The following is a 19,875-nucleotide window of genomic DNA, read 5'->3' on the forward strand; positions in this document are numbered from 1 at the left end:
AAAGCTGCCACAATCGTATTGTCTCATTATATGAATGACTCAATGCTATCCATCCATCTTATATTCTGCTTTTTTCAACTTAGGCTCACCGGATATGATCCCAGATGACTAATATGGGCGAAGGCAGGGTACACCCTGTACAGATCACCATCCAACACAGAGCCAACACAGAAGGACAGTCAAAGGAGAGTAAGCATGAAATCTAAAAAAAACAAACAAACGTCTGGACTCAACCTGGACTCGAACCAGCGACATCCACACTATGAAGACAGAATGTTTATATTTCCTCACCTATATGTAATTAATTATTTCTAGCAGTTTCTATTATACGTCAATGGTAAACATTGGTGTACATAGCGCTGAAAACGGAAAGATAATTAAAACAGTGTGTGTCCCACACGGGACTCGAACCAGCGCCCCCATGTCGTGAGCGACTCCCTCATCTTCCTCCGTGTAGCGGAAAAGCCCACAACATGAGAATGACCGTGGCCACAAATGAGTGCTGTTATAGTTGACAACAAACAGGGCACCAGGAGGCGATTTGTACTCCACATATTAGAAAAACAGTGGCAACATTTTAAGAAAAACGAAATAAACACACCAGAGCGAGATGTTACTCACCATTTCTTTGTACACTCCAAAACTATTTCCTGGTAAGAAGCGACGAACTGAAACTTTGAAGCCTTTTTACCAACTCGCTGCAGCCGCTTCCACACCGAGGTCATGGTGTCTGCTTATTTTTTTATTATTATTATTAAAACCCCCAACAAACGAGAGGGGGGGTCAGGAAATTAGAAATCCCTCGCCGCTCGATAACAATCCGACTTTAAACGGTTTTCGTCTTCCTCCTCCTCTGCTGAAGATGAAGATGATGAGGATGATGAAGCTCAAACAAGCTGCGACCTGCGCTCATTGGTGATAATGCGTTGAATCACCCGCATGTATGGGGGGGAAAAAATCAAAATGGGGTAAAAAGGAAAAAAAAAAAAAAAGAATCGCAGTTAATACAACAAGAAATTCACGGGTTGTCAAGGCCTGATCGGCGGCGAAAGTTTCTCATTGACAACTCCCACTCTTGTCTTCTCCTCCGGCTGCATTAACCCACATGTGGGAAACCCGGTTTACTCAAGCCTGGGTTTGTTGTAATATACGTCTGCTTCGTCTCAATTCACCCTCCCTTCGCTCCCTGTGACACAGAGAGAGGCAGTCATAGAGCGAGACAGGATATGCAAATAAGAGCCCAAATGGTGATGCAGCAGTATGCAAAGCCCTTTATTATCTGCCTGCCAATAGGCTGTGTGTGTGTGTGTGTGTGTGTGTGTGTGTGTGTGTGTGTGTGTGTGTGTGTGTGTGTGTGTGTGTGTGTGTGTGTGTGTGTGTGTGTGTGTGTGTGTGTGTGTGTGTGTGTGTGTGTGTGTGTGTGTGTGTGTGTGAACTGCACCGAGGAAACAGTCCCCAGTCATGCCTGCAGACTTTGATCTGGTTATGTCACTGGAACTATCTTATCTAGCAGTAACCATTTCACCTCCATCAGCTTTACATATGCAGATATTCTGCAAGACATCCCTGTATGTGGAGAGCAAAAGAAATAAATGCAACACAACTTGAGTCACTTCCTGAGTCTGGTCCATATAAGTCATACACAGTTCTGCTCAGGAAAAAAAAAAAAGTGTGCTTCATCCGTTTAACTCCAGAGGAATAGTTTCCACTTGAGACAGCCAGGGAGAGACTCAAACGTGTGTGAGTGTGAGTGAGCTGGGCCAAGGCTCTGGGATTTTCCTGGGTGAGAGCAGGAGTGTATTTTTAGGTGAGGGAACAGGGATGGATGGATGGACAGAGGCAGCTGGGGCGGAGGAGTGTGGGGCAGCAGCAGGGGCAACCACTCTCTCATGACTCAGGAGAGTTGCTCTAATGTTACACTGCGGCACCAGTATTCAATCATTTTTCAATACTCCTGTTCACTTCCTTGAAAAAGCACGTGCACACACCTAAACTTCTCCCTCAGCCATTCATTGATTGACCATACAGGCAGCGTTTCATCCCCCAGTGTCAGTGTACTTGCATATAAACAAACAACATGGCATTCATTGCTGCTCCCCCAACCAACACTTCACTGTCTTTCCCTGCTGTTGTCGACTATGACCCCCCCATCAAGTTTCACCATCTGCTTATTTTTTTTTAATCACTCACCATGGTCAGCTTGCATTATTTATAGCATCAGTCAAGAGTGTAAACAACAAGCTTACAATGAAGGGGGGGGGGGTAAATAAATAGGCAGATAAAACCCCCAGTTTGCTGCAAGTCCGAAGCCACGTTGTGATGGATGAGAGGAGAATCCAGATTAAATATTGCTGGTTGCCATTCAGACCAACAAGGAGACATTTCTAACAATATCCCCAAGATATGTTGATTATAAATAGAGGACAGCGTGAGACTCTCTTCCCAACAAATGGCTTCCCCTCCCATTCCTCTGCGCCATCATGACTTCTCGGCTCTCTCTCGCCCGGACACAGTTTGTTCCCTGGCAGCTGCAACCGGCAACGCCGACCTCCGATTGCCTTTGGTTCAAATGCAGGGATGAAACTGAACGAGGTTACAGCTTGTGTGAAGATCTACCGACATGTCAATCTCCTATTATACACTGCTATTGATCCTCCACGTTTCCAAACCACTAACTATCTAAAAGTGTTTGGTGAAAAGCTAAACGTGATCATTTTCAGGTGTTGGAAAGAATCCGATCATCAAAGGATCTAAAGACAGTCACCAAACGAAAATTCAACACCATTCATCACCAGTGACAGTTATTTGAGCAGGACTCGTTGTGCCTGGGGGATTGTTCCTCTTGATATTCACGTACAGCAGTTGCGTTTTCTTTTTAATGACTCACGCTCGTTCAAACCCCAAAATCAAATTGTCGTGTCACAAGAATTGACAAGAGGCCTTGTGGCTGATTTCCGTTACCAGGTGAGGAGCACGTTGTAGCACGTTGTAGCATGTAATGAAGAGAAAAATCCTCCGATCTTACTTGTCCGCCTTGATTCCGTCTCGCCCCGTTGACCTCTTTTCTGTGTCAGGAGATGTAAAATAGACAAGAGTGTTATAATTTCACTTTCTATTCAAAGCAGGGAACCATTCAGGCACAAAAAATACGTTTCAACTTGATTTGCAGTCGTTTGAAAGCAGAGAAGCAATGGGTTCTATTTTATTTTGATTCCAGATTCTCTGTTGAGAAATCAATCGTCTCTTGAGAGATCAAGAACAGTTTGGGATTGATTTACTACTTCTTTCTGCTCACAAGAATGTTGTGAGCAAATTGCATGCGATGCAGGATGAGCAATCTCGACGTCACTCTTAACTTTGGAGTGGATCACAAGCATTTCAGCAGCTTCATTCGCTTCGGAGGACTTCAAGAGAAATCCAAGGAGTGAATGACGACCGGTTAAAAAGACACGTGCTCTGGAGTATGATCAGGGATTGAACCAGCAACCTGAAGACCGGACCATAAACAGCTGGAGCCTCAGAGGTTCAGTGTCCAAACCTCAGAATTGAACCCATGATATTTTCAGTGAGCATATTATGAATACAAGGAAGTACCATAATCATGCAAATTCTTTTGTTTCTGAAGGTGGTATTCTTTTTGCCATGTCTCTCGGTGCAATTTCATTCATCTCTGCCAAGTTGAAAGATTCAAATTAGTATCATCTTACAAACTCGCTCAAACAAACCCAAAATGTGGAGGAGAAACTGTATATTTAGCCATTTGGCTCTAGAATCACAAGTCCATCGGTCCATCCATCTTCTAAATCTCTTTATCAAACTGTAAGGTTGTGGTGTGCCGAGTCCAGCTCACTTTTTGAGAAGAACTTATGGCAAAGTTGCTCAAGTGTTCAATTTAAAAGAATGGCTCTTTATCTTTGGTGACCTCTTGTGGAGGAAAAGAAGACGACCGGTACAGATTTTCTACAAAACGTTTATTACCGCTGTCTTTTCTATTTGGAAGAGTCATCTAGAGATGAACAGCCTGGATGTTTTTAAATCAGGAATTAATAGTTTCACTCCTGCATATTTCAGCCTCATCTGATCACTGAATCACACAACTGTGCAGCAAATACATCTGGTGTGAGCAGAAAGATCCAATGTCCTTAACAACAAACCAACATAGCATTTATTTTCTAATAGCATAAACAGTCCAACAGCCTACTAACATGTTGTGCACATGTTATCTACTAACACAGACTTTTCTTGTGCAAACATGTGTATTGGAATTCAAGCTTTCATTCAAATTTGACTCGTAAAGCAGAATAATTTCGCAGATGCCCCCCCCCCACCCACACACAGGTGGTATCATATTCCCAGCTGACAACACAGAAGCCATTTTGGACTAAGCAGAGCAAGTTACCACTGGACACGTATTGGTCGCCGTTATTTTTTGCGTGGCACGTGACGCCTCATTTAAATACCTTAGACGGTCAGGTAGTTTCAAATCGACACAGACGGATAATACACTTTGACAAATGTCGAGTTTGTGAGAGCAATATGTTATTTACAAACCGACAGAACAGCCAAAGCCTTGTACATTTTTTGACTTCTTAAATCCTATTTCAAGTGCATTTTCTGACCAATTTTGAGTTCGGTTCATCGCAAAGACTCGGCCAAAGAGAGAGAGAGACGCTGATCCAGAGTCAGTATCTCAAGACAGAGGCAAGTGGAAGCAGTGTTGTAATCACTGCATGCTTTCGGTCAGTCTGCTGTGGTTACTGGCTGAGCTCCTTGAGGCTGCGCAGTGAGTTGGCGCAGCTGGTGATGAGGCTGCACAGCTGGATACTCGACTCCAGCGAGGCGGAGCTCTGTAACTGGGTCGTGGCCCAGCGGAGTTTAGTGAGGACAGCTTCCTCGGCCTCGTGCAGCAGAGGTCGCAGGGCCGGGTTCTGCGGACAAGCAGCGGGCCGGGCGGGAGCCAGAGCCGGGGGCACCGCAGGAGCCACCGGCGCAGGAGGAGGAGCAGCAGCAGGCGGAGGCAGCAGGGCTCGTCCCCCTGCAGCCGCCCCCTCGCAATGCTCCGGTCTGGGCTGGGGAACCGACGCGCTCGCCTGGGCGTTGCTGGGGCCGCCATTAAGTTCGTGGTCCTGGGACGGAGCGGGGGGCTGGGCTGCAAGCTGCCTTTCTCTCACCTGGGACAAGGCAGCCTGTGCATTCAGAGCTGAAAGGTGCAGAGAAGGAGATTTAAAAAAAAAAAAAAAAAAATCCAGTCTTGTGGGAGGATATCGATGCCACAGCATTGAAATTTGCTCATAAATGCTTCAAAGCCATTTCTAAATTTTCAGATTGACTCAAGTTGATCATTTCTGTTGCTATGACAGTTGATAAAAGACCAACTGTTCAAAGTGTGGCTGTTTTTCAGAAATATGGAGACAAAAAGCAGTATACATGCTCTAAAAGCTTTTTTGAATGTAGTTCACACTTATTCAACTTTTTTTTTTATTCTTATTTGAGGTTGCCTGTGTTTTCACTTTTTAGGCATGTGCTATGACATGTCCATGCACAGGCGCAGCACCTGAAACTACTCTTTTTTGATTATGCAAATACTTCTTTTACCCAAGATACCACTATTGTTTTTGTTTTCTCCCTATAATTCTTCAATCTGTACTGTTGTGGTGGGTTTCTCTACGTTAAAAGCACCTGGAAATAACTGTGTTGTATGTGGTGCTATAGAAATCAAGTTGGATTGAATTGAATTGGGTGTTATGTCTGTCCATTTCTACCTTGAGTGTATCTGGAATTCAATTTCCTTGCATAGCTGAACCTGCTTAAAAAGGGCCAATGAAGTTGTATCTCATCAGACTTGAAGCTATCAAAACAAACCAGTGCATATATCAGTGTCTGGGGTAAAAATAAGGAAGTGATCAGCATTGTAATTCATGTTCTCCCTGCCAGTTAAAAAAAAAAAAGGTTTTGCCAGAAATTCAAGGACATAGGTGTTATTGATGAATGTCCTCCTCTGGTTGATTCTGATTTATGCTGCGCAAAATTGTCATGGACTGAATGAATTCATGTTAGAATGCTAAACTACAAGTAAAATTTGGGGCAAAAAAGCACTACAAGAAAATGCGAGTTGTGCATACCAGGGTTGTCCTTGTCAACATCAGAATCCAGCTCCTGACAGGAAACACAGTAGTTTTTCTGTGATCTGTCTTGAAGAAGAATCGTCTAAAAACACAAACCAATACACCCACATTACACCACTTGACCTGCAGTGCCCGGTCCCTGCATGTCCACTCAAACACAACACTTACCCCACAAATATCACAGCACTCCCCCAGCATCTTGTATCCTTTCAGCAGGTAGTGTCCCATCAGCTTGCTGATTTTGTCCTGTCGTTCCCTGCGAGCCTGGATCACCTTCATCTCTGACTCTGTCGGAGGCTCCCACTCGAAGTCTTCTTCATCTGCGGATCAGTAAAACAGTTTGATTTATTTCCTATCTGGGATCAATAAAGTATTTCTCGTATACACAGATTGGCACGCGACTTCACAACAACCATCCATATTGCTGCAACACGTGATTCAATGTTATAGTCTAGGCTTCCCAAAACTGCCTGTTACATTCAATAAGACATTTTTCTCGTACGAGAAGATGATTTGTAAAATTCTGTGTTTTGTTTATTAAACATAACAGCCGCGGTGACAGGCTAGTTAGCACATTAACTTAAGCAAGCTAACACCGGCTAGCGAGATGTACACTGTGGCGGCTACAAACCAGCAACAACGAAACAACACAAAATATTTCCTTCATAAACGTGCACCACGTTTGTTCTTGAACAACAACACAGTCGACCGGGATGAAAGCCCCCCGTTATCTCGCCGATAACAAGTTTACAAACCTCCATTCAGAGCCATGTTGCTCCCCACTGCTACACGATGTGCGTGATGGCGTCACTGGCGTCCACGCAGCGCCGCAGACTTCTTCTTCGTTTATAGTCGTAAATTGTTTGCACTGCCCCCTGTCGACGGAAAATACCCACTACACAGGCATTCACAACATTTTATCACAAGATTTTTTTTAATGAGACCTGTACACACGCCCTCACAATAGTCCAGCTGCTGAAAATAAACACAAGAACAAACTTTTATGAATCTTGTTTGGTCAGTTTTTTTTTAATTCTTCTAATATTTTTCAGATGGCCATACGATTTTGTTATTGTCTTAATGTGGTTGTTGAATTTCTAGTCTGAGTCCATAATTGCACTCATATTTCTGGCTTGATTTGACGTATTGAGTGGCATAGAGTCAAGATGAGTGAAGATATTTGACCTTTCTTCTTTGTGGCCAAAAATGAGCCGTTCTGGAGGAGCCTGATCAGCAACATCAGTGTGTGTGTGTGTGTGTGTGTGTGTGTGTGTGTGTGTGTGTGTGTGTGGGTGTGTGTGTGTGTGTGTGTGTGTGTGTGTGTGTGTGTGTTACTGTGACCATAACCAGCCCTGCCTAGATGGTGAAGTGTCAAAATTCTTTCATTTATTTATAAAAAGAAATATATGCACAATAAAACTACAACTTATTTCATTATATAACGATTAGTTGTAGATTTTTTGTTTATGGTTGAAAATATTGTGCACACCCATTTAGGAGGGAATTAAACCCTTCAAAACTGGAGAATCCCCGGCAATAGAACAGTTGTTTCATTCTGTCTACTCAACACAATTCATACAAAAGGAAGAACAAAGTAACAAAACTTTGGGGGAAAAAATGTTTGTATGTTTTTTTTTTTTATTTTATAGTTTTTTGGGGTTATTTGACATTTCCAGTCACAATCATCCCATACATACAGTACGTGCCACAGAAAGAAACACTCAAAATAATACATAGTTGTTTCACAGTAGGAAGAAGCATGGTGACTTTTGTTGTTTTTTTTTACACTTGGTTTTATACTAATTTACTCTAATTTCCAAACATTATTATGGGGTCATTTCTATCAAAGTGTTTACTGAATAATGGACACTAATTTGTGATCAAAAGATTCCTTTTACAGCTAAATCGTATTAACTTTACAATAAGAACTACAAAATCTGTGAGTGGACTGATGTTATTTCTCATGTCCATAGTGTGTTCAAAAGGTCTTTGTTGTTTTTCCTATTGTCTTCCAGCACACCGGTCGCATCTTTGTTCTTCTGTGTTTTCCATCATTTCCCGTAGCTGTCTTTCTGCCTTTGTGTGTGTGTCTTCTCAGCCGTAACATCGTCTCTGGAATAAAAAGAACATAAAGCTAAGTTACAAAACAACATAATTTGTTAAACTAAAAACACCCACTCCTTTTAATCATCTATTTTTTTAAATCCACATTTAATTTATTTTGTGTGTGCACAGCTTGTGTGATGCATTGTTTTAAGATGTGTATATGTCATTCTTAGAATAATTTGGACTTTTTCTCAGCTCTTTATCTAAAGGTAATCAATCTATCTATCTAATCTGTCTATTTTTGTTTCTGTTCACGGAGATGTAGTTCTCCATATGTTTGTAATCATATTTTGGTTAATATTGATGAAAACTTTAAGTTAAACCTGATCTGCGTTTAGGTCTTCAGTCCACTCTCCCTGTCAGCAAGAATACAATGAATAATACAATCCCAATGTAAAATGAGTCCAGTATCAAATAGAGTAGAGGGTGAGAAGGATGACATTGTTGATCACATTTATCACTTTACCGTTCTTCATTTTGATTCATCCATCAATTACTACACATTTTGTATTTGTATTTTGCATGTTAAAAGATGGATTAAATATATGTAACTGAAACTACTCTATGATTAAACAGCAAATGATCTGTCTTATTAGTGTGACTCAGGTAAACAACAAGTAAAAATAATCTTAAAAATATAAGAGAATATACAGTGGTTGTTTCTGAAATGTAGTTGACGTTAAGTATGCAGTAGCATATATCCCTCTAAAATGCCCACATGTTTGATATTTTATCACAAAAAAAAAAATCAACGTACCTTGGCTATGGGTATCCTTTCTTTCAAGACACTGTGAAAAATACACATTTCACAACCAATTGAATAAAATATACACCATATTCTATCACCGAATGACAGAAAACTAAACAAGAATGTTCAAAAAATAGATTGTTTTTGCACTTATTACTCTAGTATGTCTTGTGCATCATCATGTACTTACACTGATGTGTCGCCTTTACTCTTTTGTTTGGAAGGTTTGATAAGAAAAGGAAGAAATTGATACGATTAAATCTTGAGTGCTGACAAAGAGATACGCTCAAGAAGAAGTAGCACAACAAAAGAGGTGCATGGTTTGTGAAATACCTGAAGGTTTGGGGTGCATGAGCTTCAACGGCAGCTCCACTGTGACATCGCTGCGGAGAAAAACAAATCAGAAAAATCAGAACGGGCAAACAAAGGCAACGACAACTGTCAACAATCTTTTTGTACCGCCTGACTAATCATAAAGACTTTTATTCACCTGGAAGTGAGGCCGCCCAGCAGGCTGCATGAAGAGAGGGGGCAGATTTTTAAAAGAGCTTGTATGAATCCCAGCTATCTCTATCAGACAAGTTGGAGTTTTTCTGCTACCAAAATGAAAGCAGACTCACCCTCCACCGGCCACCATGAGGTTGATCTTAATCTTGTACGAAACCAGGATTCCCAGCACCTCTTTCTCGATTCCCTCTCGCAGCCTGCGGAAGAGGAATTAATGGGATTGGATGGATTAGATGTTTCAATTTAGTTAAGTGTGCAGCAGTAATAGAGTGACTGTGATCCGGAGATACTTTAGCGGTATTTCAGAAAGCCAATAGAACTTGTAAAGCTGCAAAACTACTTGAGCGTAAAATCAAACTCTAAGCCTCATGAGCAGTGCCGTGCATGTGCAATTCGTTCATTGCTTGGAGTTTTAACTCGCCGCCACAATGCCCATCGAGCAAATTTCAACTGTTAAAAATGTAAGGTCAAAGAAATACATTGCAGGAAGTGACTATATCTACTCATTAAGGTGACGACTCCACCTGGAGGGATTCTGCACCAGCATTCTCTGAAAACTGACTTTGTCCAATGTTTTCCCGACTAAATACACTGACATTTGTGTACTTACATCGTGGTAGAGGCCAAGTTTGTGTCCTCGTCCTTCAGCCGTCCATCCAGTGACAGACCTCTCTTCTCCTTATTGTCGGCCAGCAGCGGCGTGACAGACAATGTGGTATCAAAACTGCCATTGGGGTCAACTGTTTCCCTGTAGGGGAGACACATGTACATATACACGATCATCGCCTCTGATATTTGAGGCTTGGCAATCGGAGTACCTTTACTTTCCTGTCCACTTACCCAAACTCCTGGCTGAGAACAGTCTTGGTGTATTTGTCTGCAGAGTAGAGGACGATGTCTGTGGTTTGGTCCACTGTTAAGAGGAGGGAGATGCAGATGCATAAATGTTTTTTTGCTCCTTGTTTCCTTTCTTATCCAGTTCACAGGTGGTTCAATTATCAGAGGTACCCACCGGTGATTTTGATTTTCTTGACTGTCTTGTTGCTCTCATTTTTGATATTGATTTTAATTGGGATGGATTCTCCGTGAAAGTAGAGCTGCGGCAAAAGCAGGAATCAAATCAAGTCAAACAACTCCAGTTGTTTTTAAATGGAGAAAAATGCAATTATTAAAAAAAGTACTATACATCTTTTTCCATTGAAGCTTCTAGGTGAACAGGCTTGTCAGACATCATGAAGCTTTTGCAGAGCTCAGCCTTGGGCCCGGCGCCCACCTGAGTGGGGGCAAACTGGACTTTACGGATGACAAGGCGGGCAGTGTCCCTGTAAGGGAGGAAAAGAAAGATTCCATGAGGTTTAATCATGAATGTAAACTACTCCAAGCTAACTGCAGTCAAAGTGCATGAATGTTTTCTCACTTCTTTTCAATTTTCTCATCAGGGTTGCACTTGGCCTTGGCAAGGTAGGTTTTCACCTCAAAGTCAACACCGCAGGCCTGTTCATCAAAAATATAATCGTTAGAACAATAAACCACCTGACGTGGTTTCCTATTTAATGGGACGCAGTCTTTATGATGTGGATGTCTGACTGATGTCTGCAGATTTACCTTCCCCTTGTCATCAGGTCCAGGCTGCAATGACACTGAGCAGGGGAGATTGTTGGGGATCTAGAAGAACACCCCCCCCAAAAAAACACAAGAGTTGTTATTATTAATTTAATTGACAAATTGATGAATGGAATGACAATTGAAGGGGGAAAAAAATGATTTGGGGAACACTTTTGCTCCAAACTAAATACGATTCAAGAAATCTGCCTTGAGTTATTGAGTGAACAGAATAAGATACCTCAAAAGAGAAAGGGTATGAGTTGTCTCCAGCCTTCTTCAGCAGGGTGTCATGCATGGGGGTCAGAGTGGGCTTGGCGGGATCAGGGTACAGCTGTATGTGTGTGATCCAGATGTCCTTCCTGAAGCACAGGCCCATCACATCCAGGTCATCACTACCGTAACGGAAGGCGCATGCCAGCTGCACGAACACTGTAAGCACAGAATATGAAATTTTGTCATCTCGCCAAAATCGCCGACTCCTTCAAACAACTCAACAAAAAAAGTTTCTTCAAAAGAAAGTTTTTTGTTTTTTTTCATTCTCCATGTTACCTTTCCTGTCCCCAAAATCTGCTGGATCCAGCTTCACGACACCATCTGTGAAGGTGACATTATTACAAACGCCATTATTTATCATCCTGGGCGTGCAGGATCAATCACATGCATTGTTTTCACGCATCTCACAGATATTTCAATGATTGACATTCATTTCTTGCACTTGTTGTAAATATACTACAACTTACTACTTTCTCTGAAATGTAACTCTCACTTCAATCCTTTTATAACCATAGCGTCCCCCAGAAACAAGTCCTTACAGGGTGTGAACTAGTTTCAGTCTCCGCAACAATAATCCTCACACACACAAACACACATACTGGAGAGGGAACGTACCAACTTGTTCCACTTTGACGATATCATCCAAGTAATCTCTCTTTCCCAGGTAGAGGGTAAGCTGCATTGAGAAAGACAGATCAGATCAGTATTTGTCACTAAAAGTGAAATTGGCAGCTGAGCAGTTTGTGAAAACAATAAAAGAAGACTTACTCCTCCATTTCCACTCGTCTTCTTGAAAACCCTGGGGAAAAAAGGATCAAAATTGAAATTTAACAAATCTTTACTTACTTTATACCACAGAAACTAATCCATTAAATGTGATTTTGAGCTTATATAAAAACACGTTTTTATTTTATCTCCACTGGTTTTGCTTTCTAAACTTATGAAGTCCCTCCAAATGCTTTCCATTACTATTTTCTCTTTCTACATTCATCCAGGAGTGATTGCAATCAGAGATGAACATGTGTAACATTGCTGAATCTGTGCCTTTAAGATGAGCGCCATCGGTTTACTGCCAGGATTAAACAGATGTAGTAATGATTAGGTTTAGTTTCTTAAAGTAAAGTAAGTTTCTTGGCGAACAGCAGAAGGACCAGTAATCCCTTATTTGACTTCATCCATTTAGGAATAGCTATGTGTGGAGCAGCTTTACCTCATCTCGCCTGGATTGAGAGGCTGGCTCAGGTGAGGCTGCTCCAAATGATGTGACAGGGTTCCCAAACAGATTATTCGCAGTGTGATGAAAAAAGCTCATTACCTGTGCTACTGTCTACCACATTTGAACCAGCGCCTCAATTCACTAAGCCTGTACAAACCTTAAATAAATACTTTTAAACTGTTTGTCACTTTTAGAAGTTGGCTGACCTTTTCGCCAAAGTCTGAACCTCCAAGGTGTTCAGTTTTGGAAGAGATTACAGTTTTTCGTGCCAGCTTTAATGCTCATTTTAATTTGTATTTTGAGAAAAGGACCAGTCCTAATTATGGATTGTTATAAAAGAGGAAGTGAAGATACAGTTTAAGCAAAGGTAGACCTTTTGAATGTTCTTTTTCTTTTTTTGACAACACAAACACAACACCACTTACTTTGCCATCTCTGGAAGATGATTGGATGAGTGCTGTTGGAAAAGAAAAGAAACATGTGTTAAGGTTATCCGGAGCTCACATTATCTGTCAGAAATGGTGGTTAAGACATTGATCCTTTGACCAACTGTCAGCTTTCTGGCAGCTGCAGTGATGTTTTGTTTTGGGGCCGTGGCAGGTTAATCCTATACGATACGATTATGCCATCAGCGTGTTCTGAGCCAAAGCTGTCATTCACATTCACTAACTGCCCCCCTTCTCCCCATCTACCAAACCAAGACTTTTCAAACAAACACCAAAGATTTAAGTTGCACATGCGATTATGTCACAGATTGTTCCCCCATTGAACTATTCGCAGATACCTAAATGGATAAAACCTAATCAGAACCAACGTTTCTTAGCTGAATGGATACAGAGGCCCAACCACACCCCTCTGTGTATCTGAAATATAGATGAATGCCTGGAAGTTATCAGGTTTTATTCAACAGCTGCTAATTTCTTATTTAGGGTCACAGTTTACTTCCTGCATAATCCCGGCACTCTTTAGTCACATTTATTAGAAGTTTATGCAGAATAAAATTGCCCAAAAGAATATATTTTCATTAGGAATGAAATTGATTTGTTTCTACTCTGTCGCTGCCTCAATCCAACCTAATGAACATTTTTCACACACTAAAATGAGATAATCACATATAACAAAACCTGTGTGCACTGTCTGCAATTTAAACACCAAAGTGTCTCATTACTGAAACAGGAAGTCGAAATCATGCACGATAATTACTTCAAGCAGCATTGAGCTTCTCTTTTTGTGTGGTAATACATTAGTGGATTATATACTTCCTGCTTTTATTTTGAAAGGCAGCTCATGTAAAGATGTCTAAATGCAAAGAGCCAAGGAAAAGGGTGTCTTTTTAAACACAGAGGAATTTTTTATGCCACCACCATGGAGGGTTACATCACAGATACAAGACTCTCTTCTGATTGTCTGTTTGCAGGGAATTTTTCACGTCAATGCAGAGATGCCACAGCTTCAACGGGTATGAACTTTGCTGCCCTTTAGTCTTTGAAGTATTTATTGTGCAATCACTTCATTTTTGTACCCATCTCGTATGATATGCATTGGTTATTAGGAATATATGAATATGATATATGACTTAAAGTTTGGTTGTTGGCAATACAAATATTAGCACAAGATAATGTAAGGTTAAAGAAAGACTTCTCTTTTATTTGCATGGATTTATAGAATAATAGAAGACTGGCACACTCACTGGATCTGTTAAGAATTAGTCATCAAGCTGTTTCATCCAGAAACAACCCATCTGTGATTGAAACATTAAACCTTGCAGTCTTGATTAATAAACTTAAGTAGATACAACATTTCTTCACCAAAAGCATTTACACATGTTGTATCCATTTCTATTATGACACCGGCTTCCTGTCTTTTCTATCCACAGTGGCAGTCATAAACACATAAAACACTCAAACATGAGCCTCCAGTAGCTCCTCCATTGTACATTTTGTTCACTTGGTAAAAAACCCACTAAATTCACAGAATTTCTTCAATAGTACAACCAACACATTCATCCTGTCATCCCTTCACCTGGCTGTAAAGACAGAGAAGTCTTACCTGCTCTCAGTTGTCCGGGCCCTTGGCAGAGTGTGTCTGGGTAAGATGAGAGTGGTGTCTAACAACTGTTGATCTCCCCTTTTATACTTGCCATGTCCATCTGTACATCATTCAGGCTTAACAGGTTCATTATTACTGTCGTTGCTTGAGTCTTAATCCAGTTAAGCAATCAGTGGATTGCTATTTTGGAGTACAAAAGGGTTTAAAAATACCGGCCAGCTAAATCACAGGGATAAAAATACAGCAACCCAGTCGCCACATGGCTGTAGTAGTAGTCTGATAATACCCACCTGCACCTTCCCAAATAAAGAATTCCCCCAATTCAGAAGGCATGACAGATCAGGCATCACACAACTTCACGGCTCTGAAAAGCTTATTTCTTAAATGGAGATTTTGTGAGGATTGCTCAAAAAGTCTTCATGAGCTTCTCCATAAACACTGGATTTAATAATCGCCATGTAAGCTGCTAATATTAGGTACTATCTTTGGCATGAGCCTCGTTCAACCAAGAGGTTGAACTTGGCTCATTGAACTCATTGATCTCAAGTTATTCATTAGAATCCGACATTGTACCCGCTTCTATTTCATTGTTTATTATCTTTCAGATTGGTTTTAAACATAATTTCTCATAAAGACCTATCAGCCAAATAAATCACCCAAAACCACTACATATTTGGTTAGGAAATCAAAAAAATATGAGGAACAGGGTCATGCATGTTTTGGAAATTTACAAGTTAAAAGTGAAGGAGCGATGTGGAGATTCTCAGTATTCCAGTGTGTCTGATCTTAACAGATTAGCACCAACAGGAGAGTGTTGACGGCAATGTCGGCATAAGCTGCCTTATTCAACGACCTCGCCACAATCACTTGTTTGTCCTTTGACCTTTTGGGACACCATAAATCCTCTAACAGGTCAATTTTTAACAAGGTCATGTTGGCAGAGGACAAAAGGACAAAAATGTAAACGTCAGGGGAATTATAAGATTACGGATGGATGGGATTTGAATCCCCAGAAGTTAGAAAAGCCCCCTTAAATGGAAGATGCTGTTTCAAGATCTTGTACATGATAATGTACATAGTACAATGTACTGTAGTAAACCCAGATGTGAAAAGCTAAAATGTGCCCTCTCTCTTTCTCTCTCTTTCATATTGTAGCATACTCCATCCATCTGCTTCTGGTTAATCCACCTTCCGGCAGGCAGGTGCTTATCCTATGGAAGAAGGCAAGGTACACAAGTCACGGGATGAGAGAGACTGACTATAATCAAAATATCTCACATTCACACCTACACACAATTTAAATTCACCAATTAATCTCAACTGCATGTTTGTGGAGCGTTGGAGAAAAAAAAAATCAAAGTATCTGGATAAAACAACAGGGGGGACAGATTGTTCACAGACAGGGCTCCAAGTTCAGGATCAATCTGGGGGAATTGCTGTGAAGCCAGAGAGCTCAGCAGTAAAATCTCATGGAGCCTCAACAGTGAACGACGGAGTGAACAATGACATCCATTGAGTTTTAAAGCGTTCTTGGAGGAATCTGATCTACAGACATCTATGTTGTTCATTCTGGACTGGGAGCTGACAGAAAGTGAATTTGCAAATATATTTTATGGTAGGAATTTGCTAAATCAGGTCAGAATAGGCAGACAAGGACAAGATAGTGGTTTATTATTCTTGCCTCAGGGTGAGAAGACCCAGGATCATGTTTTTGGGGAAGTGTTTCCTGGGTCAGTGCACCTTGTACTCACTTTATCTTCATTGTTTTTTTTGTTTTTTTTCTTACATCCTCAACAACTGTTTCAACAAATATTTAAATGTATATTTAAGTGTATACTGAGACAGAGAGTTCATGACATCGGAGGTGGAGTGCAGCCAAGACTAGAAGAGACACTTCAAGGCCACCACGATGCCCCACAAGGCAAGGGTTACTGTGCTGTCCAACCCATGACTTAATCTAGACCTCAGCGAGTTGAAATCAAACCTCAGAGGCCGAGCAGGTGAAACATTATGTGAAGTCTTAATCAGCTTTGGGTTGGCCCGGGTTGTTTTAATTTGGCTGATGCAATAGGAAAATCAAGCCCGGAGCAGGACAACTTCAGGAGAAACACGGTTGTATAAATTCTCTGGCACTGGCAAGATTGTGCTTCATCCCACCTATTCGTGTTATGTGCAAGTTAAAATGATCCGGTCCCATTGCCTCCATACTAATCAGTGATTCGTCTGCCGTGCTTCCAGGAAACGCAACGTCTGGCCTTCAGCCTACTCAACATCAACTTAAACGCAATGTGACAGTGTGAGGAAGGGCTGACCGACGAGAAACCTCCCTCTCTCTTCTGAAGAAGCACAGAGGGCAGGGCAAATAAATCTCTTGTATGGTGAATTACACACATTAACCAAGATGAAAATATTAATAAAGTATATGATTTGGTTGGATTGAAATTCATGTAAAAGGCGAGGAACAAACATGAAGACAAACCACACAAGGGAAAGATACTGAACCTATAAGGACACTGAATGCAACATGGGAATAGAACTAAGGAAAAGAGGACTGTTTGGCACAACTTACTGTAATGCACTTTATCTTTTAGCTCTTAAAGAAACAGTGAAACATTGTGATTCGTCCAACAGAAAAGTCATATTGGAAAAAATCATATTTTACTTGGTTTCCATTGAAGTTTTGTGCTACAAACAAACATTTTTTTATTTCTCCCAAAAACATGTTCAAGCAGAGTTGCTGCATATTCTCAGTTCACATTTGCATATGTGAACGTGAACTTATGCTGAATATGCCCGAAAGTGTCAAGTGATGTAACCGTACAAACTTTTATTAGTATTGATACAGGATTAGAACTGTGTGCTTCACAGGAGGAGGATCAGAGTTTTATTCTCGGTCTTGACCTTTCTGATAAGGATTTGTTTATTCTTCATTGGCCTGTGTGTGTGTGTGTGTGCGTGCGCGTGCGTGTGTCTGTCTGTGTGAGTGTGTGTGTGTGTGTATGTGCGTGTTTATACAGCGAAATTGAACGAGGCTATGACGTCAGAATTTCATGTTGCCTTATCAGGTTTCCAACTCCCTGGTGGTCTAGTGGTTAGGATTCGGCGCTCTCACCGCCGCGGCCCGGGTTCGATTCCCGGTCAGGGAACGTCTTTTTGCCGACAAAAATCGTGATTTATGCCTTTCTATCTGTTTAAATAAATAGATATAGATTTTGCTCTTGCACTTTATAGTATAAGAAATAATAATTTCTTAACAAACTTAGTTAAATTATTGACAAATGATTATAATTAGTTAGAATTAAATACATTTCCAGATACATATTTTGTCCATTAAGATGGATATTTCGAGTGGACTCCTTTTCTGAACTTTGAAATGCTTTTGCTCAGTGTGACCTGGTGTAGGTTTAAATGTGTCAGTTTAAATTAGATGAAAATAGTATAAAATGTATCATTCTCACCTTCATATGGACAATTTCCAAGTTTCAGTCTGGCTTTGGGGGCTTTTCTGTGGGAAATTTGAATGTTCTGCATGTATTGACTCTAAATTGCATGTGTGAATATGAGTGTGTGTGTGTGTGTGTGTGTGTGTGTGTGTGTGTGTGTGTGTGTGTGTGTGTGTGTGTGTGTGTGTGTGTGTGTGTGTGTGTGTGTGTGTGTGTGTGTGTGTGTGTGTGTGTGTGTCTGCGTCGTTTGCCCTACAACTGACTGGAGATGTGTCCAGGGTTTCTGCTGCCTTGTGAGGTAGGATTATCTCTTGTCCACTGATTAGGTAATAGACTACAGAAAATGGAAATATGGGTGTATGTAAAATCCATCAAAAAAAGAAAAAACTACTTTGCAGCTGCTTTAAAATACTATATTTAGCTTATACACCTACATTTTTTAATCAAAATAAACATACTGTAACTAAATGATGCAAACTGATTTTAAGAGCACTGTTTTGTGTTGTTATATATAAATAGCACCAGGCGTATATGTAGGCAGGTGGAAAAAAAAGAAGATCTGCATTGAGCGTGAAACAAATCTTGTTTTAGCTGCTGGTCACTAAAGTCCTGGATGGCATCGTTCCCGGGAGGTTTTATTTAGGACCAGTTCAGTGAAGGCACCAAGGCAGGGCAAAGGGCATAATCACATAAATCAATTAATCAAACACTGAGTGCTGCAAGGCCAGATGAAGCACTCCAACAAAACAAAAACACCTATGACGTAATGATAGGTAACTATGAATAAACATAACACTACATAAACTGAGATGAAATGTAATAACACTGTTAATGTTAATCCCTTTTTATTTATTTTTTTTATAAGTGACCAGAGTTTATCCCAGTACTGCAGGCATCAATAATCACTCTTGATACTTTTGGTTGGATAAAGTTGTACAGTCTTGATATTGGGAGGAGGACACACCTTGAAAATGTGCATATATTGTCTGCAAGCATGACTTTGTGATTGGCTTGTCCAGGACGTACAGTGGTTTTGCACAGTCAGCTGGTATCAGGTCCAGCCAAACCAAAATTCTACTAAGCATGAAGAGCAAACGGATGCATTACAATTAGAGGCATCTAATACAATATGTGAAAATGCATATGTAATATACTAGTACAGATATGTGTGTTAAAATACAGTAGAAATCATTCACCATATCCACACCAACTTGAGTACAATATCCAAGTATTTGATCATAGTTACTTCTTAATGCAAATTCAAATTGCACCACATCAAACGGTGTTTGCTCTTTTGATAAGGTGACTCAGAGGTGACTTGACGTCTACTGAGTTTCAAGCGCCATCTAGTGGGTGAACTACTTCAATTCGACTCCTTTCTTCGTTTAGTTTCCATCAATGCTTTAAAAGTAATGTTTCTCTGTAATCTAGTTTAAGGAAAAGAAAAAGTCACCCTTCGTCTATTCAAATATCTCACGCTTTCTTTCAGAGATAATTTTTCCTGGACATATATATCAATAAAGTATCGTTTTTAATGATTCCAATGCGAGCATGGGCATTTAGTGCAGTACAGTTGGAAAGTGCTCGCTTTTTAAGGTCTTTGACGTCAGATAGGTGAGACAGTGAGACACAGCCCGTCATCCTGGTCCGGAGCTCCAGTGCGTCTGAGCTGAGGTGCGCACTCCGCTCCACTCCGCGCTGCGCTCCTCGCGCTCGGCCCGCCCGGACACTGCGGAGGAGAGGAGGGCTCCGGTCCGTGCCATCGCTGCGGCTGCTCGCGCCACATACCTCCCCCGCCCCCCC

The 19,875-nt window shown here is 41.0% G+C and overlaps 3 protein-coding genes across 14 annotated transcripts in view; all 3 read right to left on the reverse strand.

Moving 5' to 3' along the window:
• The window catches only part of LOC308139389 (EH domain-binding protein 1-like protein 1), a 28,199-nt gene extending 27,016 nt beyond the window's left edge, over nucleotides 1-1,183 (reverse strand). For all 12 annotated transcript variants that reach the window (XM_080508830.1, XM_080508829.1, XM_080508827.1 and 9 more), the window contains exon 1: nucleotides 622-1,183. In XM_080508830.1, coding sequence (XP_080364956.1) covers nucleotides 622-725 — 104 coding nt within the window. In that variant the 5' untranslated portion in view covers nucleotides 726-1,183. The remainder of the gene's footprint in view (nucleotides 1-621) is intronic.
• Nucleotides 1,184-3,983: 2,800 nt separating this feature from the next.
• znrd2 (zinc ribbon domain containing 2) lies at nucleotides 3,984-6,924 on the reverse strand. The gene is made up of 4 exons (XM_080509284.1): nucleotides 6,881-6,924; nucleotides 6,294-6,445; nucleotides 6,123-6,207; nucleotides 3,984-5,200 (listed from the first exon to the last, which is right to left on the reverse strand). The coding sequence occupies exons 1-4, from the start codon at nucleotides 6,894-6,896 to the stop codon at nucleotides 4,755-4,757; spliced, it is 699 nt and encodes a 232-aa protein (XP_080365410.1). The 5' UTR covers nucleotides 6,897-6,924; the 3' UTR covers nucleotides 3,984-4,754.
• LOC308139536 (arrestin-C-like) lies at nucleotides 6,911-19,835 on the reverse strand (the record flags this gene model as incomplete). Its single annotated transcript, XM_080508996.1, has 16 exons — nucleotides 6,911-7,020; nucleotides 9,313-9,362; nucleotides 9,470-9,493; nucleotides 9,600-9,683; nucleotides 10,097-10,234; nucleotides 10,327-10,399; nucleotides 10,499-10,583; nucleotides 10,673-10,808; nucleotides 10,904-10,980; nucleotides 11,092-11,151; nucleotides 11,330-11,520; nucleotides 11,641-11,685; nucleotides 11,980-12,040; nucleotides 12,133-12,163; nucleotides 13,006-13,037; nucleotides 19,755-19,835. The coding sequence occupies 16 exons, from the start codon at nucleotides 19,833-19,835 to the stop codon at nucleotides 6,911-6,913; spliced, it is 1,278 nt and encodes a 425-aa protein (XP_080365122.1).
• Between the last annotated feature and the right edge of the window lie 40 nt (nucleotides 19,836-19,875).

This window comes from Blennius ocellaris, assembly GCF_963422515.1.
Source record: "Blennius ocellaris genome assembly, chromosome: 14".
In the NCBI taxonomy this organism is placed as follows: domain Eukaryota; kingdom Metazoa; phylum Chordata; class Actinopteri; order Blenniiformes; family Blenniidae; genus Blennius; species Blennius ocellaris.